This window comes from Mixophyes fleayi, chromosome 9, assembly GCF_038048845.1.
Source record: "Mixophyes fleayi isolate aMixFle1 chromosome 9, aMixFle1.hap1, whole genome shotgun sequence".
NCBI classification, from domain to species: Eukaryota; Metazoa; Chordata; class Amphibia; order Anura; family Limnodynastidae; genus Mixophyes; species Mixophyes fleayi.
In genome coordinates this window covers 83150985-83174412 of record NC_134410.1, presented here as the reverse complement: position 1 = coordinate 83174412, position 23428 = coordinate 83150985, and the positions used below count along the sequence as shown (strand labels likewise).

Sequence of the window (23428 nt, the reverse complement as noted above, 5' to 3'; positions counted from 1 at the left end):
ACAAAATTGTAAGCAAAACATGGAAACATTAGCAAAGCAAAATCAAATATAACAGGTGAGCATATGAACGGCATATTATGCATATGAAATTTAAAGAACAAAATAACTGTATTATAACTTGTAAATGAGACTCTCCCAATTAACTACTAATAGAGCCTCTCGATTGGGAGTATCAGGCCCAAAAGTACTTGCCCGGGATGTCAAATTACGGCTGATGGATCCGCAGCAGGTGCCTAGTGGCCGTAGAAACTCAAGTCTCAATCCAGAAGGCTAACATTCAGAGAGGACTCTCAGTGAAAAAGAAGTGAAGTGCTACTGTCATTGATGGGAGATCGGATTCGGAATTGGACGGTCCAGATCAAGTTGACATAGCAAGTCTTTACCTTCGATAGGATCCTTTACGGTGATTTGACGTCCACCTGCTTCTACAATTAAGCGGAAAGGGAAGCCCCACTTATATTTATTTCCATGTTCCCGCAGAGTTCTTGTGACGTCCCTTAGCTCCCTGCGCTTCAGGATTGTGGACGGAGCCAGATCTTGGAAAATTTGAACCTTGAGTCTTCAAATAGAATATAGGGAGAGTTCCTACTTGCTGTAGTTATGCTTTCCTTGGTTTTAAAGGACAAGAATTTAAGAACAACATCTCTGGGAGGTTCGGTGTCTTTAGGCTTGGGGCGCAGGGCCCTATGAGCACGTTCGATGGATATGGCTTGATCCGAGAGCTCAGGGACTAATTTTTGAAATAAACGTACCAGGTACGGTTCTAACTGCTGGTGGTCCACCGATTCCGGAATATTACGAATCCGGAGATTATTCCGGCGTTCTCTGTTTTCCAGATCTTCTGCTTTATCTCTGAAGAACAACAGCTCCCTGTTAAGATAGTCAATATCTTGCGTCATTTCCTGCAACACTTTGGAGTTTGAATCCACTTTATGTTCAATAGAAGTAGTACGCTTAATCAACTGCGCAATTTCACCTCGGAGCTCCGACGACAGCTTTTGAAATATGACTGTGAAGGTATTCTGAAGCGAAACCATCATAGCCTGAATAGTGGCCAGAGCTTCTGCAGGTTCAGTTGGGTTTCCTGATGAGGCTTGAGGAGATGGTGGGGGAGAGGTGGTATGCGCAGGAGAATCCTGTCTTGTCATGTGTTGGAGGATTCCCGTCTGAGTCCCCCTCTTACCGCTAGAACTGTTCTTCTGCATAGTTAGCAACAGAGCGCCAAGCAGGATTTATAGGCAAGAAAAAAGGGTGTCTCCGGGTGGGTCGGGCCGGATTGTGTTATTTAAAGAGCCATGACGAGAGAGCGAGTGCTCAATCCGAACTGGAAGATGATGTTTAAGACTTGAATAAGTGTACAACCACTTGTTTGTGTTGAGCTCACTACAGCTGAAGTATTACTATTTAGCCACTTGATAGCAGTGTAGGCACTTTAGTGTCCAGAGTGGTCGGTACCACAATTGTAGGACAATAACTTCAGTCGCACTTTACAAGTTGGCCAGTAGAGGGTGGTATACCTTCACACACGCTTGGAAACAGAGTATAGCTGGGCTTAGTTAGTGTTAACCTCTTGTTGTCTGAGCTCCAAGGGGAAGGCACTCCAGAGCACCCGAGGGAGGCCACCGTTCTGCAGGAGAGGCTGGGCGGGAGCAGAGGTGTCAGCAGGAGAGGTCATCCACCCAAGTAAAGCTCATGGGACAGTATTAAGTATGGTGTCACTGACCTGTATAACCAGCATGGAGGCACCCTGTCTGCAGCATAGGTTTGGCTACCAAATGGAGGAACACAGTGCTGTCTCAGTCCAAGCACACTGACCTGCAGTAATGTAGGACAGATCTCTCCGGCGTCTAGACTGGCAGTTGTTGGCAGCTGTAATTGGCGATTTCAACGGTACTTTACGATCCGCACACTCCCCTGCCCAGTAGCTCCCGGAGACACAGGCAGGCACTTGCCCGGGGTAACGGCAGCTAAGGGACTGCACAGGAAAACCTCCGCGGGTTTTGCCCAGAATGGAGACCAGATCCGCTCCAGATGCAGCAGTGTTCGCTGCCCGAAAACCGCAGACCGGAAGTCCCCTGCCGCAAACCGGAAGTCAGGCAGTCCGGCTGTCAGCTGCAACAGAGACCGCAGCCACAGGAATACAAGCAGGCCTTAATTCGCGGGGATGCCGCCTGAAGAGTCGCTGACCCAGCCACAGGACCAGGTAGGACACTCTCCCCGATCACCAGACTCCTTCAGGCACCAATCCTCAATAGCGCAGCAGGACCTCGTGGGGCGGCGACTCAGAGTGATATCCAGCCAAACAGTTAGTTCATAGTTCCACTTAGTGGAGAGGTGTCCAGCCTTTCAATAATGAGCCTCGGTGGGTAAATTATGAAGTCGCACCAGACTCTCCTGTGACCGAGGCCGCAGCTCCCAGTGCCGGCCAGGCCTCCGGAGCTCTGAGCCGGCTGCGGGCAAAATATTAGTCAGCACCCAAGTCCGATTAGTGCTGGGGTACCACAGAGTCAGGGGTGCCCGTTTTATGCGGTATTTGGGAACGGGAAAGACATTAGAGAGTGTAATTAGGGGAAATCTCTAGGAGCTCTAAGAAAACGTGACTTACTAGGATGGCTGCCAGACCACGCCCCCTAGATTTCTATTTTTATTATTTTTCATTTTAAGAAACTTGTTTGCATTTTAATACTGTATGTAATTTTATTAATATTCTTTTTTTGTGTACCTTAAGCATTGTGACTATTTTGTTATATTAAATTCCATTTAAAAATGTTCTGTCTTAGTGTACTTAATTAGTTCTTGGGCTAATTAAGTATGGTCATTTATAAATGTTACATAACTGAAATACAGGTGATTATTTGCCTAATGATAACTCTGGTTTATTTAAAGTTGTTATTATTTGAAAATAACTCTTGGTGTTTGCAGTTTCTGGACAAAGATAGAGTGTTAAATAGCATGTTATGGATATCAAAAATGTTATAGGCAACCTATGTGGTTTGTTGTGACATACACAAAACTCAGGCTTAGGTGAGTGCTGTTTGTGACACTGATAATGTTAAGCATTGCTTTTTGCAAATGCTTGGGTGTGGAGAAGCAGCACTGCAGAGGTGGTAGACTATCCATGTTTCATCAGCTCATATTTTCTTATGGAATATATGCATACATAATCAATACTCACGTTTTATTTTTTAGAAGAATACATGTATGCTCTACATATGAAAAGTTATGAATTGCTGCATCAAATGCTCTACTTTTGGGGATGGTAATTCAGCAAGAGTGAACTAGAGAGGAAACAATGTGAAATTGCTCATTGGCACTGTACAATTTCTAAGCCACCAATATACTGGAGATGACAAAGTACACCCATGGCTCATAGCACAGCTATTAAACCACATAAGCCCACAGCACATATTTATCAAACACGCCAATAACATAGTTTAGTTATTAATTTTAACAGCTATTGTGCAAATTGCATACACAGATCAGAATGCATACATATCATATTGATGTCAGGAACCCCTCCAACCAATACAACACCACCCGGAGTCTACTCTGATAGTCAGGTGTTCGCTGGAGCCCCTAGTGGTGGGGACAGACTTGGCTGCAGACTACAGAGGGTCGTGTGGCGTGTATCAGCTGCGGGGAACCCAGGAGCAGAGGTTAAGGTCAGGCCGAGGTCAGGGGTCACTTGCTACTAAGAATAGTCAAGAAACAAGCCAAGGGTCGAGGTCACGGGCAAATCAGCAGAAACGGTGGTACAGGCCAGTAGGTCAAGGGCACAGGCAAACAGGCAAATCCAGGAAACAGGCAGAGGTCATACACGGCAGAAATCAATCCAAAAGGCTTATCACCAAAGGTACAGGAGTACAACAGCAGGCAGCAACACAGGAACTGGAAGCTATAACCGGCAGGGAGGCTAAGCCCTCCCTGCCTTAAATAGTACAAACAGCCAATCAGAGCCTGGCTCTGAAGTATACAGCCCCCCCGCATAATTAATTTCTTATTCATTAGCCCGCAGGCTGGTGGGGCCGAATTGCGCATGCGCCCGGCTTTAATTCATTGCCGGGGCGCAGCGCTGCAGAGGTGACGGCCGGGACTTCGGAGAGACCAGGAAGCGAGTCGCGGCTGCGGTGAGTGCCGCCGCGGCTCGTAACAATTGACATGAATGCTGGTTACCTCAGTGGTTATTTATTAAATGATTTATAGTGGTACCTTTATTTTAATATGATTGACACAGGGTACCCATTTCCTGGTGGTTCTAAGAAATAAGGTCTGCAACCGTTATAGTGGCAAAGTTTTCAAAGGGCTTTATTCCATTCATGCCAAACAAAAGGTAAATAGCAATGTTTTGCACAGAAATTGTGCTTAGTTCCAAACACCATGACTTTTTCTTGGCCTTCCTCTGGGCTGACGATTCACCCCCAGCAGCAGCAACAGCAGCAGCAGTGGGACTAACGCTTTCTTCAGAGGAATCAATAATAGTGCAGGAGTCATCCAGCCTTAATAAGTGGGATACAGGGCTAACTCCGAGCACTACTGAGGATATTTATGAGGATAGTGTAGTAGGTATATTTTGTAGCCGTCGGGATGTCGGTGTGCGGAGGGTCCTAGCTGATGATGGAGTGCTTGTAATTTTTTTGGAAGAACTTTCAGCTTTTCCCAACACTTTGCCATGGACTCTCATCAAATGGCGTAACATAGACGAGGTTCCAAGATGGTTAAGGTCCCTCCTTCGACTGACTGTGGCTTGACATACACTAGAAATGGCTATACAGTTGTTGTCTGGATTGGGGTAGAAATAATTCCACACATAAGAAGTAGATATTTTTTTGTTTTATGGCCTGGCATGACAATGGCCTTTTTCTTGTCACGTGCCAGAACTGATGCCACTGGTGCATGACTGACACAAACAACCTCATCCTCATAAACATCCTCATTAGCGCCCTCGTCACCTCCACAAATTTCCCCCTCATCCTTTTCTATTTCCAAAGTGGCATCCTCAATTTGTGTATCACCGGCTACACTCAGGCTGTTCAGGCACACATCAGCAGAACTGCTGAAAGGGTCCCTCTTTATGGGTACACTAACAGAATGCTCACGATTAGACATTCCACTGTTGGATGGACTCTCCACAGGGATTGGTGTCATTTGTGATTCAGAGCAAACAATATCCTCTAATGCCTTACTTTTATCTTGCAGTTGGGCCTTGACGCGTAACAGTAGTTGTGCAACACTTGTAGGCTCGGTAACATTTTTTGATCTGCCACTAATAGACAAAGGTGAAGGCCTCATTCTCTCTTTGCCACTGCGTGTGTAGAATGGCATGTTGGCAATTTTTTTTTTATCGGCACTTAACTTTTCCTCAGTTATACTTCTATTTCGCTTCAACACGGTCATTTTTTTTCCGGTGTGTGTTTTTTTGACTGATTTCAAAAGACTGTGTAGTTTGACATCGCCTTTCCCAGATGACGTACTGGGAACACTACCATCAGGACTGGTGACAGAACGTGGTTGTTGATTCTGCTCATCTATGGACTGCTTTGAATCCATTATGAGCCCAAAGCACTTGCAGTGCTACAAATTGTTTTAGATACTGCTGACAAATATGACTTTTGACAGCCAGAAAAATGAATGCAAAAGAATGGGGGACACCCCAAAAGCACTTGAAGTGCTAAATATTATTTTTCAGGCTGCTGACAAATAGGACTTTTGACAGCCAGAAATATTAATGCAAAAGAATGGGGGAAATCCCAAAAGCACTTGGGAGTGCTAAATATTATTTCTTGAGACTGCTAACAAACAGGACTTTTGACAGCCAGAAATATTAATGCAAAAGAATGGGGGACACCCCAAAAGCACTTGGAGTGCCAGAAACTGCACAAAAAAACCCTCCTCTATCCTCCTCTTACTGCTGTAACAACTGGTATTAAGATTACAATGGTATTGCATACAAACAATAATGTGTCCAAATACTGATCTGTCCCTGCGCTGATCTAGCTAGCGTGACCTAACCCTGCTCTCTCCTTCTGTCAAATGGCAATGTATTGCTGTAGAGGCTGGTATTTATGCTTTTCAAATCTCGCGAGAACTGAGCTCAGAAATACGAATACGTCACAATGACGTTTTGTCTCGATTTAGAATCCGAATGGGTGGGAGAGTACCGAGCGTGCTCGGCTCGGTACTCGGATAGGCTAAATTCGGATGAATTCGGATCTCGGGGAACCGAGCCCGCCCATCTCTAATGTAAACATCTGATTTGTTGTATTTTTGGGCAAACCACATTTTCCTTAGAACAAGTTTTCAAAGAGCTTCAACCACTGTTTGCACAAAAGTCACCATTTATTATTTTAATATTCCGAATTGAATAAAGCATCTTTAATCATTGTTACTCTAAAGCTTGTGATCCCTAGTTCTTGGATCATAATAGTTGACTATTTAAACACATTTTCAGCTCTTATCCATCCAGAGTATCTTCGACTATTTTCACTTATTAATTGTTTAGCACGTTGTTGGCTGTCGGGCCTTTGCTCTGTAGCAGAATTTAATCACAACACATTTATTACTAAACTTTCATTGTCATGTTGTAACGCATGTGGGAAATTACAACATGCACACAGATCTTACTTATCACGATGCAATCACTGGAATATCCACTAGAGGGCTCCAGGTGGGGGTGTATCAATTATCCGTGTAGTCTTGTATCAATTGTCCTTGCAGGGATCAATCAACATTATGCCGAATTTTTGCTAGATCCCGTCACACTGTCTATGCAGGTACTCTTTGGTGTCTCGATGCTGTTCCACTTTCTCTCCTCTTCAGTCTCTCTTGCACTGGTCTTCTGATCCTCTGCCTTTAGCCTCTTGCAACAGTTTCACTAGACTGTGGGAAATTTGCAACGTGGCAATCCGCTGCGCCAAATTCAAATGGCCAACAGTGAGCCGTGATTGGCTCACTGTCCTGCCACCGATTTTAAATTGGAAATATGGAGTTCATTGAGTTACAATCGCACTTATACTGAAGTCACTGGTATGTTGCTTTTTATTATGTGTAATTTAGTGGCACAAGCATGATACCATATTAATGTGGATAACTTCACTTTTAATTTATTTTTTACTGACAAATTAAATATTACTTATTTTGTAGTGGCTTCCAATAAATTTACTGTTCGATAATGGCATGATAATTTAAAATTAACAAACAGATAATGGCTCGAGCAAGTTGCTCCTGGCTCACCCTTGCTGAATAGGTGTACAAATATGTATTTATTACTCAAGTTAGTGAGCTAATAATAATGATATTGTCAGAAGTGCTGTCTTCTAGGAGGATATTGAATGTCGAGATACATATGAAAGTTTTGCAATGGCTGATGTTTAGAAAGATCACATTTGTAAGGATACTAAACTCAGATTAAGGGTCAAAGGTCAGGAGCAGAGTAAAAGGTTATAACAAGGAAGAAAAGAATGGTAGCCGAATAGTCAGGAATAATAGCAATGTCAGAGTAAGGTCAAGGTCAATAGTAGGAATTAATAGCAGGCACAATAGAATAGGATCAGGAAAGAGATCAAGTAAACATGCTGCAGTCAATAATCAAAAAGCAGATCAGTGACTGGATGAGACTCTGGAGTATTGAAATGTAGCTCAATAATCTGGAAAGCTGTCAGTGTCAGCGGTCATTGTAAATGATAGCTACAGGACTGCCCCCATCAGAGCATCTGATAGGTAATGCTACTTCCAGGACAATAATGGGAATGGTCAGATAGCACCAATTATATAATAACTATTAAAATAATAAATAAGTAATAAAAGAAATGTGCTTCTATGCATGTGGACTACATTGCACACAAAACTTAGAATGTTATGTGCATTTGTTATTATTTATCTTGTCCAATTCATTTTGTTTTACCTACCATATATCAAGTAGCTTACCATACTTTTCAATGTGAGAGCAGCATCTCTCTACAATTCGTGGCACCTGCTTGAAAATTGGATTTAAACTTAGGCGCAAACTGTTTTCTTCTTGTTGGGGACGCAATTCTGCAGAATGTGACAACTGGAGTGCTTCAAGAAGGCGATCTTCTCCATCATCCAATTCTGTTATGGAGTCAACAGAAAGAGCCCCCTAAAAACAATAGTTGAAAGTTAGATGACTGTACAAAGCTGTCATTCACTTTATTTTGTGAATGACAAAATACTCACATGATCACAGCGCTGGCGTTCCTCTTCCCTTCTCTGTTTGCAATGAATGTCGGCCGTGACGTCATCACGTCACGCCCGACATTCAGTGAAGAGCCGAACACAGAAGAAGGCAGAAGACAAAAGAGAGAAGAAAAGAAAATAAAGATGAAAGAAAGCAGTACAGAGGTAAGTGAAAAAGGAGAAACGCAGAGAGGCACAGGGGGATAAAAAAAAGAGGGACAAAGACAGCATGGCACAGGGGGATAAAGAAAAGAGGGACAAAGACAGCATTGCACAGGGGGATAAAGAAAAGAGGGACAAAGACAGCATGGCACAGGGGGATAAAGAAAAGAGGGACAAAGACAGCATGGCACAGGGGGAAAAGAGGGACAAAGACAGCATGGCACAAGGGGGGAAAGAGGGACAAAGACAGCATGGCACAGGGGGGAAAAGAGGGACAAAGACAGCATGGCACAGGAGGATAAAGAAAAGAGTGACAAAGACAGAATGGCACAGGGGGGAAAAGAGGGACAAAGACAGCATGGCACAGGGGGGAAAAGAGGGACAAAGACAGCATGGCACAGGGGGATAAAGAAAAGAGGGACAAAGACAGCATGGCACAGGGGGGGAAAGAGGGACAAAGACAGCATGGCACAGGGGGAAAAAGAGGGACAAAGACAGCATGGCACAGGGAGGAAAAGAGGGACAAAGACAGCATGGCACAGGAGGATAAATAAAAGAGGGACAAAGACAGCATGGCACAGGGGGATAAAGAAAAGAGGGACAAAGACAGCATGGCACAGGGGGGAAAAGAGGGACAAAGACAGCATGGCACAGGGGGAAAAAGAGGGACAAAGACAGCATGGCACAGGGGGGAAAAGAGGGACAAAGACAGCATGGCACAGGGGGGAAAAGAGGGACAAAGACAGCATGGCACAGGGGGATAAAGAAAAGAGGGACAAAGACAGCATGGCACAGGGGGGATAAGGAACAGAGGGACAAAGACAGCATGGCACAGGGGGATAAAGAAAAGACGGACAAAGACACAATGGCACAGGGGGATAAAGAAAAGAGGGGGCAAATACAGCATGGCACAGGGGGATGATGAAATGAGGGGGCAAAGACAGCATGGCACAGGGGGATGATGAAAGGAGGGGGCAAAGACAGCATGGCACAGGGGGATGATGAAAGGAGGGGGCAAAGACAGCATGGCACAGGGGGATGATGAAAGGAGGGGTCAAAGACAGCATGGCACAGGGGGTTGAAGAAGGGGGCAAAGGCAGCATGGCACAGGGGGATGAAGAAAGGGGCAAAGGCAACATGGAGGGCGCAGTGCGATCATAAGGGGGCATAGCAAGGTGATGATGAAGGGGCACAGTAATGTGTGTGTGATGGCACAGGGAGCTTTTGGCAATGTAGTGTGTGAGGTAGACAGTGGCTAATTAATGGTTGCTATTTTGTTTGCGGGGTAATGGGAATACTATTATTTTAACGTTGGGGCTGGAGGAAGGCCTAATTATTAATCATGGGTGCTATAGATTTAACGGCGGGACTGGTTGTAATTTTCTAAATGTAGCCATTTTTTTCCAAATAGGGTCCCCCAACATTCCAGGACCCAGACAAGCCGCAACTAAAGAAACCTGGGGGAAGTGAGAAGAATAGGTAGGAGAGAGGAGAGTGTGTGAAATGTTGTGATTCTAGTGGGAAAATGTAAATTTTTGGTGAGTGTTCTGCCCAATGTAAGGTACAGGCCAAGACTGTGAACTCTCTGTGTACACACAGCAATCTTTCTGTACTACACTGTGGTGCTAGATGTCTTGAAAGTCAGGAGTGCTTGGACATATGTCACGCTCCGGTGAATTCAGGGCCTAGTACTTTTCCCCCACCAGCCATGCCCCAATGATGCATAGCCATGTCCCCAATCGTATGACCACACCCACTTCCAACATTGGGCCGCGGCAAAATTTTTCAACATGCGCACCTATAAGGGGGCCCCATGAAGTTGTTGTACCGGGACCTGGAATTCCTCTTGGCAGCCCTGTCTGTCTGTACCTGTCACAAATCATTGTAGGAATACAGCTAAGGAGCCATGGATAAGGTGAAAAAACAAACAATGTTTATTGCTGGAGAGTATGAACAGATGATGAAATAATGAGCTTGCAGAAATTACCAGATATACAGCAGTTGCAGGCAGGGGCAGGCTGGCCCGGGGGGGTGGTCTTACCACGGCCGCATCGCGTGTCACCTAATGCGGCCACCTGTGCGCCCATCCGGGCTGACATCTGCCAGCCCGCGCCTGGTTGCAGGTAAATGGGAGGTGAGGAAAAGATTCCAGGCAACAAGTACAGGGAAATGCACTGGTAAGTCCCAGGTTCACAGATGAACCAGGTCAGCAGAATGTATGTTGAGATAGATCTCAAGCAGCATAAACCCAGGAGCACAACAGGAGGAAGTGACCACAGAGTATAACATCAATAACCAGCCATGTGTGCTGGGAGTGACAGGTATATATAAGGAAATGAGAACACACCCAGGTGCATGGAATAATTGGAGAACGGGTTAACCCCTAATGCAACATGAAAGGCACGATAGCAGCACCTCTGGTGATCAGAGGTACTGCTGCAAATACACACTAATAAAGTCTAATAGTCCAGGAGGCAGGAGCTGCCAGGCAAAGCAATATGCACTACAAAGGGCTTGCAGGCAGATCCTGACAGTACCATATATGTAGAGACAGCTGGCTGGAATAGTATAAATCATGTAAATTTGTGACAAGACAAATTTAGAAAAGATTTTTTTATCATATATTAAAAGAGTAATAGAATCATATCATATTATATCATAATTACATCATATTATGATGTAATATGATGTAAAGATTTATAGTGTTGCAGAAACATTCCATCCTAGATGAACTAGTCGAGGCCATAAAGTCTTTGTTGCAGAATCTGATAGCTTCACAACGCTTTACTGGAAGTCTTTTGGGACATCCTTTGATCATTTTCTGAACAGATATAATCATTTAGGTTTACTAGGTAACTGTCCTCTTTCCTTGCATATCACTAACCTACCAAATATGAACATGGATCATCAGACCTATTAAAGCTATTTTCCTATTTCAAAGCAGAAAGTACACCTAAAGTTTAATGGTAATGTTTGCTGAACAGACTGGAGGTTGTTCATTTTGCCTATATACACAGAGAGCAGGTTTTGTGTCTATGATGGAGACCAAAGTATTACATATTATGGATCTAGTGCAGCAGAAAAAAATTCAGTTGATAAACTATGTTTATAGATTTGTCTGAGTGTTTCTGTGCTAAACACTTTAATTTCTGGGATTGGGCCCAGTACATTGTCATGTGGGTTAAAGAACAGTTGATTTTAAGGGCAGAATAGCAGTGTCCTGAGAAGTCCATCTGTGAATTCACTATACTACAAGCAAATGACACTGGCTAAACTTTGGAAGCAGAGTCTAATGGGAACCCCTGTTTCTAACAGGGACCACCACAAGAGTGATAGACTTTGTTCCAAGTCATGACCCCCAGGCTAAACTTAATAGATGGGCCTATATCTACCAGTCATCTGTCTCAGACGCCAAGATCAGAGATAGCGGTTCAGGTGTACAAACAAACACAATCCAAGTTCAGGAGCAGGCAGCACAGGATCAAAAAAAGATAACAAAGCCAAAGTTCTAGTGTCACCAACAAACTAACATAGTCAAAAAACAACCTGAAATACACATAATTTAGTAAAAAACTGTCACGAGCCGCGACACTTACAGACGCCGCGACTCACTTCCTCCTCTGTTCTGCGCCCCGGCCGTCACCTTGAGGCAACTGTCGGAAGCATTTGTTCGGCGCTGCGTCCCGTCAATGAGAGGAGGCCGGGCACATGCGCAAGACCTCCCTGGATAGCCTGCGGGCTAATAGTGATTAATTAGGCAGAAATGATTACCAGTGATTGTGTCAGAGCTAGGCTCTGATTGGTCACATGAAGTATATAAGGCAGGGAGGGCTTAGCCTCCCTGCCGGTTATAGCGTCTGTGTAGTACACTTGCTGACCTGCTCCCTGTTTCTGCCGTTTGCTGTTTTGACCATTGCCTGTTTACCGGATTTCGCCTTCTTGCCTGTGTCCCTGACCTTTTGGCCTGTACTTCGGATTCTGCTGACCTGCTTGTGACCCTGACCCTTTGGCGTGTTCTGACTATTCTTCTGTGCAAGTGACCCCTGACCTCGGCTAGTTTACTGGATTCGCTGTCCGCCATTACTCCTCATTCCCGGGTTCTCCGCAGCCGGTACCCATCACACGACCTTCCGTTTGTCTGCAGCCAAGTCTGTCCCCACCACGAGGGGCAACAGTGAACACCAGACTTTCGGAGTAGAGTCCGGGTTTTCTGGTATCGGCTGCTGGGGTTCCTAACATTATAACCGGCCAGTGAAGTGCTGGAGAGGATTATTCATGGACGGAAGCGGGACGAATCCCTCTCCAGCCCAAGTTCTAGCTGGATAGATTCATACCCTGTCTCAGATGATCCAGGCACTGGAATGGTTGTCGCAATGGTTTTCGGCTCAAAAGGAAGCTTCCAGGACTGCGCAAGTTCAACAAGATTTGTCAGTACCTGCTCCAGAACCTAAGATGAATTTGCCAGACCGTTTCACCGGGGTAAGGTCGCTGTTCTGCAATTTTAAAGAAAGTTGCAAGCTTTACTTTCGTTTAAGGCCTCGCTCCTCTGGGTCAGAACAACAACGGGTCGGGATTATTATATCTCTCCTCCAAGGTGACCCCCAGTCCTGGGCGTTTGGCTTTCCTTCTACAAGTCCCTCACTACTCTCTGTCGATGCGTTCTTTAACGCTTTAGGCCTACTGTATGATGATCCTTATAGAGTGGCCTCGGCCGAGGCTCATCTCCAGGCTTTAAAACAGGGCCGGCGCTCCGCTGAAGAATTCTGTGCCGAATTCAGGCATTGGTCCACCCACAGCGAGTGGAATGATCCTGCGTTGCGCAGCCAACTCCGTTTCGGTCTCTCAGAGCAGATCAAGGATGCATTGGTTCAGTATCCTTCGCCAACGTCGTTGGAAGATCTCATGCAACTCGCCATTAAAATCGATAGGCGAATCAGGGAAAGGAAGGTGGAGAGAGAGACACTGTCTGGTTTACCGCCAGCATTCACCTCAGCACCGTTGGATCTAGAAGAACCGATGCAACTAGGAGCGTATCGCCTCCCAGCAGAGGAAAAGGCCAGAAGGCGGACCCTTGGCTTGTGTCTCTACTGTGGTGCCAAGGGACATTTCTCTCGTTCCTGTCCTGCCAAGTCGGGAAAAGATTTGGCCTAGGAGATAAAGAGGGGGTTCATCTAGGTCTTCAGATCATCTCCTTTAAAAATGCCTTTTTGGTTCCTGCCCACATCACCTGTGGGGCTCATTCAGTTAATATTTCAGCTTTCATTGATAGCAGTGCCGCCGGGAACTTTCTTGATATGAATTTCGCTAAATCTACTGGAATTCCTCTCCGCAGTATCAATCCAGTTATCACGGTATGTGGTCTAGATGGAGAATCCCTTCCAGGTGGCAAGGTCCTGTATGAAACTCCACCATTACATCTTACGGTGGGAACCCTCCATTCAGAATTTCTGACCTTCTACGTGATTAACTGTCTATCGGTACCAGTGATCTTAGGACATCCCTGGTTGCAACTACATAATCCAGTAATTGATTGGACACAAGGGGAGATTACGCAGTGGAGGTCTCCTTGCTCACAGACTTGTTTGAAGTTGCCTCTTCGGATCTGACAACCTGTCGCACCGCTACTACCTCTGCAGTACCAACAATTCTGGGACGTTTTCCCTAAGAAGGCAGCTGACACCCTCCCTCCGCATAGGGAATACGATTGTGCCATCGAGTTAATCCCGGGCGCTAAATTACCTAAAGGGAGGTTATATTCCCTCTCCGGTCCAGAGACCCAAGCCATTCATGATTATGTCAAAGAAAACCTTCAGAAAGGCTTCATTAGGCCTTCAAAATCCTCAATGAGAGCTGGTTGCTTCTTTGTTTCCAAGAAGGATGGCGGCCTCCGTCCCTGCATAGATTTTAGAGGCCTTAACAAGATCACTATCAAAAATACGTATCCTCTTCCTCTCATCTCAGTCCTGTTTAACCAACTCAGAGGTGCTACCATCTTTACTAAGATTGACATCCGCGGGGCATACAATCTCATCCGCATCCGGGAAGGAGATGAGTGGAAAACGGCTTTTAATACCCAGTCCGGCCACTATGAGTATCTAGTTATGCCGTTTGATCTCTGTAACGCACCAGTAGTGTTCCAGGACCTTATTAATGATGTTCTTCGGGAGTTCCTTGATCAGTTTGTAGTGGTATACTTAGATGACATTCTGATATACTCGCAGTCTGTGTCACAACATCGACTCCACGTTCAACAAGTACTCCGTAAGTTACGGGATCATCACTAGTTCGCCAAGCTGCAGAAATGCGAGTTTGAAGTCCAAAGTGTATCATTTCTTGGCTACATCATATCTTCGTCTGGCTTTTCCATGGATCCTATGAAAGTACAAGCTATCCTTGACTGGGTGCAACCGATTAATTTAAAGGCCGTACAAAGATTCCTGGGCTTCGCTAATTATTATCGAAGATTTATTCGAAGTTTTACCGATTTAGTAGCCCCCATTGTTGCCCTCACTAAAAAAAGGGGCAGATCCGGGCAATTGATCTCCGGAAGCTATTCGTTCCTTTGAGGCTTTGAAACAGGCATTCATCTCCGCTCCTGCTTTAAGGCATCCTAATCCTGACTTGCCTTTTGTTCTTGAAGTCGATGCCTCTGATGTAGGTGCAGGTGCTGTACTCTCTCAAAAGGATCTTGTTAACCAGCGATTGTTCCCTTGCGCATTCTTCTCTCGGAAATTCTCGTCTGCAGAGGTCAACTATGACGTTGGTAATCAAGAACTCTTGGCCATCAAATGGGCTTTTGAAGAATGGCGTCATTGGCTAGAAGGGGCGGTCCATGTTATCTTAGTCATTACTGACCACAAGAACCTTCAATATATTGAATCAGCAAAACGACTGAACCCAAGGCAAGCTCGTTGGTCTCTGTTCTTTACTCGCTTCTGTTTTACTATCAGTTACAGACCAGGTTCTAAGAACACTAAGGCGGATGCCTTGTCCAGAAGTTTTTCCTCTCATCATGCACCAGCTCCAAAACCACTACTGATTCTACCATGTACAATCATTCATGCCGGTTTAGCCCAGGATTTGACTTCAATTCTTCAAAGATTCCAAAAATTGGCCCCCACTGGAACACCTGCGAATCGCTTATTCGTTCCGGTTCACCTCCGAAAAGCCGTCCTCATGGAGGCTCATGATCATAAAACTGCTGGACACCCAGGTATCTTGAAAACTACTGAGCGTCTTTCACGTTCTGTTTGGTGGCCAACCATGTCTTCTGATGTCCAAGATTATGTTATGTCCTGCGAAATCTGTGCCAGGAACAAGACTCCTAGGAATCGTCCTTACGGTCAGCTTATGCCCTTGTCTGTCCATTCTAGACCGTGGACACATTTGTCAATGGATTTCGTTGTGGAGCTTCCTGTCTCAGCAGGCTATAATACTATTTGGGTAGTGGTTGACCGCTTCAGTAAAAAGGCTCATTTCATACCTCTAACCAGACTCTCTAGTGCACAGACCTTGGCCTCACTCTTTGTTCAATATATTTTCCGACTTCATGGCTTACTGGTAGATATTGTTTCTGACCGGTGTTCTCAGTTTGTAGCTCAATTCTGGAGATCCTTTTGTTCTCTGCTTGGAAGAAATATCAGCCTCTCCTCGGCATATCATCCGCAATCTAATGGACAAACTGAGAGGGTCAATCAGTCCCTGGAACAATTCTTACGGCTATATACTTCTGAGTTTCACAACAACTGGTCAGCATTATTACCCTGAGCAGAATTTGCATACAACAATTCCTGCCATTCCTCCACTTGTGTTTCATCGTTTTATTGTAATCTCAGTTTTCATCCCAGATCTAACTCCCTGGCTGTTCTTAATTCTTCTGGGCTTCCTGGCATACATTCCACGGCTACTGCACTGAAGAGCATTTGGAAAAAAGTCCATGCTGCCTTAGAACAGCTTCATTTCGTTCAAAAAAAAATTCGGACCAACACCGTAGGAGCTGTTCTTTTAAAGTTGGGCAGAAGGGGTGGCTCTTTACCCGGAATATCAGGCTCAGGCAACCATGTAAAAAATTGGGTCCTAGGTTTATTGGTCCTTTTTTCCATTATCAAACAAGTGAATCCAGTGGCATTTAGGTTGAAGCTCCCACGTTCCCTGAAGATTCCAAATACGTTCAATTGCTCCTTACGCAAACCTGTAAGGTTTTCTAGTAAATTCAGTCGGGTCCACAATCAGAGGCCTCATTCGGTGAATGTAGAAGGACATCGAGAATTTGTGGTACCAAAAATACTGGATTCCAAGAAAGTCCAGGGGCAAATTCACTTTCTAGTCCAATGGAAGGGCCGTGGTTTGGAAGAATGTGCCTGGATTCCAAGAAATCGCCTTCATGCAGACTCATTAAAGAGTTCTTCAGTCAATTTCCCAGTAAGCCAGGGTGACGGGTTTTCCTAACCCCTCCTTAAGGGGGGGGGGTACTATCACGAGCCGCGGCGGCACTTACAGCCACCGCGACTCACTTCCTCCTCTGTTCTGCGTCCTGGCCGTCACCTTGAGGCAACGGTCGGAAGCTTTTGTTCGGCGCTGCGTCCCAGCAATGAGAGGAGGCCGGGCGCATGCGCAAGACCCCCCTGGATAGCCTGCGGGCTAATAGTGATTAATTAGGCAGAAATGATTGCCAGTGATTGTGTCAGAGCTAAGCTCTGATTGGCCACATGAAGTATTTAAGGCAGGGAGGGCTTAGCCTCCCTGCCGGTTATAGCGTCTGCGTAGTACACTTGCTGACCTGCTCTTTGTTTCTGCGGTTTGCTGTTTTGACCATTGCCTGTTTACCGGATTTCGCCTTCTTGCATGTGTCCCTGACCTTTTGGCCTGTACTTCGGATTCTGCTGACCTGCTCGTGACCCTGACCCTTTGGCGTGTTCTATTTTTCTGTGCAAGTGACCCCTGACCTCGGCTAGTTTACTGGATTTGCTGTCCGCCATTACTCCTCATTCCCGGGTTCTCTGCAGCCGGTACCCATCACATGACCCTCCGTTTGTCTGCAGCCAAGTCTGTCCCCACCACTAGGGGCAACAGTGAACACCAGACTTTCGGAGTAGACTCCGGGTCTTGTGGTACCGGCTGCTGGGGTTCCTAACAAAAACAAGATATTGTCCTCTCCTGGTTGACCTCCTACCTCTCTGATCACTCCTTCAGTGTCTCTATTTTTGACTCATGCTTCCCTCCTCTTCCTCTATTTGATGTCCCTCAACGTTCTGTTCTTTGCCTTCTGCTTTTCTGTTTACACGTCTGTGAAATCAAACACGCTTTTGGACTCCACTAACACCTCTATGCATATGACACCTATATCTACCTCTCCTTCCCTGAACCCTCTCCTTCTTTCTTATCCCGCATGTCTTCTCCCTGACGGTCAACATTACTATCCCCTGTCCCCCATTCATACTACCTTTGTATCATCATATACTCCACACTCAGTTTCTCTCCACACACCCAGTCCCTTACACTTAATTGTTGGCTTCTCCTTCAAAACATTGCCACAATATGCCTCTTTCTCTCACAGGATGTAACCAAAAGCCTAGTTCATCTTCTCATTATCACCCACCTTGACTATTGTAAACTCTTCCTAACCACCCTTCACACGCCTTTCCTCTCTACAATGTGTCCTGAATTGAGAGGTGAGATTAATCTTCCTCTCTCGCCACTCTCTATCCACAGCACCACATTGTAAATCTCTTCACTGGCTCCCCATTTCCTCCACAATTTAATTCAAGCTGTTCACTCTCACCTACAAACATTTCTGACCTTTCCATGTCTCCCGCTCATCCTTTCCATTCAATCATTAACCTATGTCTCTCAAACCCTCTAAAAACTACCTCTCACTGTCGCCTCCAAGACTTCTCCTTCACTGCTCCCCACTTATGAAACTCCCTGTCATGTCAGCATGGTTGGCTAAGTTGTTAGCACTTCTGCCTCACAGCATTGGGGTCATGAGTTTATTCCTGACCATGGCCTTATCTGTGTGGAGTTTGTATGTTCTCCCCGTGTTTGCCTGGGTTTCCTCCCACACTCCAAAAACATACTGGTAGGTTAATTGACTGCTAACAATATTGACCCTGGTCTATGTGTCTGTCTATGTCTGTCTGTCTGTCTGTGCATGTTAGGAAATTTAGACTGTAAGTTCCAATGGGGCAGGGACTGATGTGAATGAGTTCTCTGTACAGCGCTGCGGAATTAGTGGCGCTATATAAATAAATGGTGATGATGATGATGATGTCTGAACCGACTCTCCCCGAACCTCCAATCTTTCAAGCGCTTTCTCAAATCCCACCTCTTCACTATAGCCAACCCCACCCTATCCCAGACTACTCTCTCTACATGGAGAGAGTAGACTGGGATAGGGTATGTTCATTTGTGCCCACCTTCCTCTAGAATGTCATCTCTCAAAAGCAGGGCCCTCTTTACACTATGTCTGCACCTTCTATGTCTACCTTGAATGTGCTTGTTATGGTTTTATATTTAATTTGTATTTGTATAATTTTATATTTATTATATTTACTAATTATAATTGTGCTTGTTTGATTTATACTTGTAATTTGTACTTGTAATATTTCTTATTATGTGTCACGGTTCTTAAGGGGGGACTCGGTAGATGCAGCGAATCCTAGAGGTTCGTACAGCTTGGCACTACTCCAGCAGGGCGCGGAGTCTAACGAGGAGACGGTGTTCACCAGGAACCGCCGCAAAGCAGTATGGGCTTAGCCGCGTCTACCTCACAGGTAGCGGCCCCTACTAAGAGCACTGTACGGAAGCCCTTGGGAAGGCTACAGGAAATAGCACCGTAGGAGGAGAGGTCAGTGCCGTAAGTAATGGCAGCGTAGATGCAGGAGATCAGCTCTGCAGACCACTATGTGGCAGATGAAGCAGAAGGTGAGCGTCAGTTTTGTAGGCGAGTGTAGAATAGATTTCCGGAGATGAGCGTTAGCTCTGCAGGCCACTGTGTGGCAGATGAAGTAGATTCAGGAAAGTGAGCGTCAGCTCTGCCGACCACTATGTGGAGTAGATTTCAGGAGAGTGAGCGTCAGCTCTGCAGACGAATATAGAGTAGATCTCCAAAGATGAGCGTTAGCTCTGCAGGACACTGTGTGGCAGATGAAATAGATACAGGAAAGTGAGCATCAGCTCTGCAGACCTCTATGTGGAGTAGATTTCAGGAGAGTGAGCGTCAGCTCTGCAGACGAGTGAAGAGTAGATTTCCGGAGATGAGCGTTAGCTCTGCAGGCCACTGTGTGGCAGATGAAGTAGATTCAGGAAAGTGAGTGTCAGCTCTGCAGACGAGTATAGATAGCAAATGCAGCAGGACACCAGGGAAGCCACTTCTCTCACCAGGAGGTGACTCAAGGAACAGGCACTGAAGACAGAGAGGAGGTGCCTCTTAAACTTGCCGCCAAGGAGAAGGACCAATGAGCAGGAGGCAGAAGGTTTAATGCAGCTGCCGCATGCGCAGACCCGGATCCAAGATGGCGGCGCCCAGCGGGAAGCGGAGCACAAAGGAGAGGTAAGTCTGCCGGGTGTCGGGTGCGCTGCCCGAACACCCGGCGCGTGATATTATGTTTAATTTGTATTTGTGTGATTTATATGCTGACTGGCGCTGCCAAATTTTTGACACATAACAAATAAATGATGATTAAGCAGCGAACATCAATCTTTCCTGATGACATTGTTTTGTATAACATACTCCAGATTTCAGGAGTCAGTTAGAGATAGGTAAAATAAAGACTGACAGAAAGTTTTAATGGGACAGATTTGAGGGAGAAAATTACCTCAAAATATATCTGTATAAAATAGAGGAAAGGTCAGTGGAGTAATATCGAAGCTGAAGACTGTTTATGTTGCCCTGTCAGGAGATCCTGCAAGGGAAGTGAAGTAGAACTGAGCAGGGGGCCCTGCCCCCGTGATGTTAAGACACAATTGTGTTATTCCATCATGGGGGCATGGCCTAAATAATGTGATTCATCACAAATTGCGTCTTGTAGGTCCCCATCCAGCCCACTTAGAAATTGGTTGCGGGAGAATGGCCTGCTCTCCCGAGAGTCCGAGCGACCTACCCGGAATCAGGAGAGAGTGAGCAAGTATGGGTAATATACTTTAACTACCTCAGAATATAACTCTATAATGCAGAAGAGAGCTCAGTCAGAGTTAAATATAATAAATTACCTCCAAATGTGGCTCTATGATAGAGAGGAGAAATTAGTCAAAGGGTAATATGTTTGACTGAGATACAATTGGAATGATAAAATACACGGTTTAATACATAATTATTACACAAAGCTTATTAACTACAGCTTTCCATGTCTATATGCAGTATATGAAATTTATGGCAACACACATGGCACGTTGAACTGTATATTTAGATAATTATTCTAAACATTAGTGAACTGTAATATATTTAAAGACAGAAATGAATTAGGAAATAAGCACCAGAACCTGCGGGTATTAATCCTCAGTTAAGTAACCCACGGGGAGAGCCCCAGATCAAGAAGACCAAGTAAGAGCGAGAGAGAGAGAGAAAGAGAGATACAGACTCTATGGAGAGCAGGGAGGCAGCATTATGTGTATTGAAGGGGCTACAATGTTGGAAGCTCCAGAGCCCAGGGGCTGAAGCAACACAAAGAAGAAAGTGTAAGTGGCCAAGTAAATGGGGAAGCTACACCCACAGAGGAGTTGTGACTCAAGAGTGCACAAGAGATAGTGCCAGAGCCTAGTGAACCATCTCAGACGAGGGGTGAGTTAACACTGCTGGAAGAGATGAATGTGCACTAAAACAGAAATTGACTACTAAACTTACTGCGACAACTATTGCACAGCACCACCACACAACAACATCGGTGTCCGCATTTAGCAGACATTGGTGTAAAACCTGCATGAGCAGGGGGCCCTCAGATCACTTATGTCCACAAAAGCTAGCCAATGCAGAAGAAAGCAGGTAAGTAGGTTCATTACTTGATATGCACCCTCCTCGGCCACACAACTGACAGGGGAGTACTTTGTATCATGCCTTCCCATTTATTTATTTTAATTGCATTGTTAATAATTTTCACTGTGGGGGTGTTTGTCTTAATGGTGAATTTATGTGAGTACAGCTAGCTTTCTCGTCAGCTTTGATCATGGGCTCTATATTACCTGAAATGTGTATGCTATTGCTGTCAACCAAAAGTTTATAATTTAATTGAAATAATAGAGAATGAATTTTGATGAACCCAGAGGTGAAGGGTACTGGATTTTCTGTATGGAGTCACGGTTACCTTTTTAGTCTGTTCCACACCTACAGGCTATTTACCTTAGCCAACCGGCATACACTGGATTTCTTAGCAAAGATTTCAGATTTGAGCTTACCCATTTACCTCCTGTGAGGATTCACAACATTAGCTCCAGATGACAGCTGTCAGAAAACAGTTCACTATAACAACTACAATCACCTTTACATGAGATCAGCACTCTGCTAAGAACAACAATTCAATTAGCTAGTCCCCTCACCTAGACTATTGCACAGCTCTCCTTACTCTGCAATCAGCCCTTCAGTTAAAAGGTCAAGTCAATCAGTTTACAATTTATCTTACCTGTTTGCAGTACTACTAAAACTTTGCAGGAGCAAAGTTTTGTTTTTGATTTCTCTTCTTCAGGTATTTCCGAGCGGTTTTACAAAGTGTCACACAGCATGGCCCATGTTTGGCAACAGCAAAATAACACGGTGCTGGTAACTCCTCGGAAATAATCACTTGGCTGGGGTAGCTAACAGAGACACACCAGGTCAGATGACTGGTCATGAGTGTAGAGATACCGGGTTTAGTACCTTGAAGCGGGTCATTTAATATGCTGAGTTTCGGGCAAATGGAGAATGGTACAAACAAATGCAGTTTATTGCAGGATACAGAATTGCATAGGATAGCATCATTGATACAATCAGAAAAGTTGCAAAACCCCAGCTACAATGTTCACCAATTACTGTCTAAATTTGGGTGCACAGCTATTAATCGTAAAACACATTTTGCAGGGAATAGTGTCTGAGTTCTGTGTTCTCTTGCTTGGGATGCAAACTCAAACGGCTGACTATTCCAACATCCCTGTCTAATCTGTCGAAGATGTAGCTTCTGCTCAGGCTTCTCACATGTCCCATTACTCCCGCATCCTTCTTTTTATTCCCCTATCTCAGGTTAGTTGTCAATGAGACAGGAAGTTAGTGCCACTATGTCTGAGAATCAGAGTAGAGCCATAATGTCTCAGTCCCTGTGTAATAACATTGAAAGGGTAGTTAAATAAATTATTGTTGGGACACTGTCTCCATCCCTGCATTACTCCTGCAAATTTAATCACATTTTATTATGTGAAGGCACCCACCTGGCTGTTTTTAAAGAGAATTGTTCTTTTGTTATAACTGCAAATATAGTACAATCAATGCAAACATTTTCAGAGGTCAACAAACTGAACAAGCTAACAGTATAACAATGTGTTCTCAAATATCTTCCATGAATCACCTGCAAGACTGGGTGCATTCCCAGTATTGTCTGTAATTATACAGCCATGGGTAGTGGAATCAGAAGGAGTCACTGTCATTCAGGGAAAACAAGTGTGGCCCAATTGGAATATCCATAGAGAGGCTGAAGTCAAAGGATTGTAGAATGTAGAAAAGTGGGCAACAAAGACGAGGTGGAAGAATTGAAGGTAGAATCGTTTAGTCAGCCCAGCAAGTGCTGTAACTGTTCACCAGTCCTGACATTCAGCTCTTGATCACTACAGCGTTGATGGTCCCAGGCACAACTTCTTGACCATGCATCAGCTCCCAGCCTTCATGGCGGAGCGTCTTCATCAGGTTCCCTGATTGGATGCATCTTTCCATTTCTGGTTTCTTATTAACAGAATTATGGTTTTTACAATCATTGTGTGCATGTATATATTGCAAGAGGCACATAGATGTGCACTGAATATTCATGATTTAATTGATTAGAGTGCAGCATCTATACAATTGTTTAATACTGTATTTTAATATATTATCCATGCCAGCAATATTGATTTAATAAAA

General features: G+C 44.9%; 1 protein-coding gene across 2 annotated transcripts in view; it reads right to left on the bottom strand.

Moving 5' to 3' along the window:
* Positions 1-23428, bottom strand: part of LOC142100788 (rho GTPase-activating protein 6-like) — a 238407-nt gene that overhangs the window by 76907 nt on the left and 138072 nt on the right. The window contains exons 5-6 of one of the 2 annotated variants that reach the window (XM_075184601.1): positions 8194-8226; positions 7924-8116 (exon numbers count right to left, since the gene is read on the bottom strand). In XM_075184601.1, the coding sequence (XP_075040702.1) occupies positions 7924-8116; positions 8194-8226 (226 nt within the window). The remainder of the gene's footprint in view (positions 1-7923; positions 8117-8193; positions 8227-23428) is intronic. The other variant, XM_075184602.1, reaches the window with a different exon arrangement.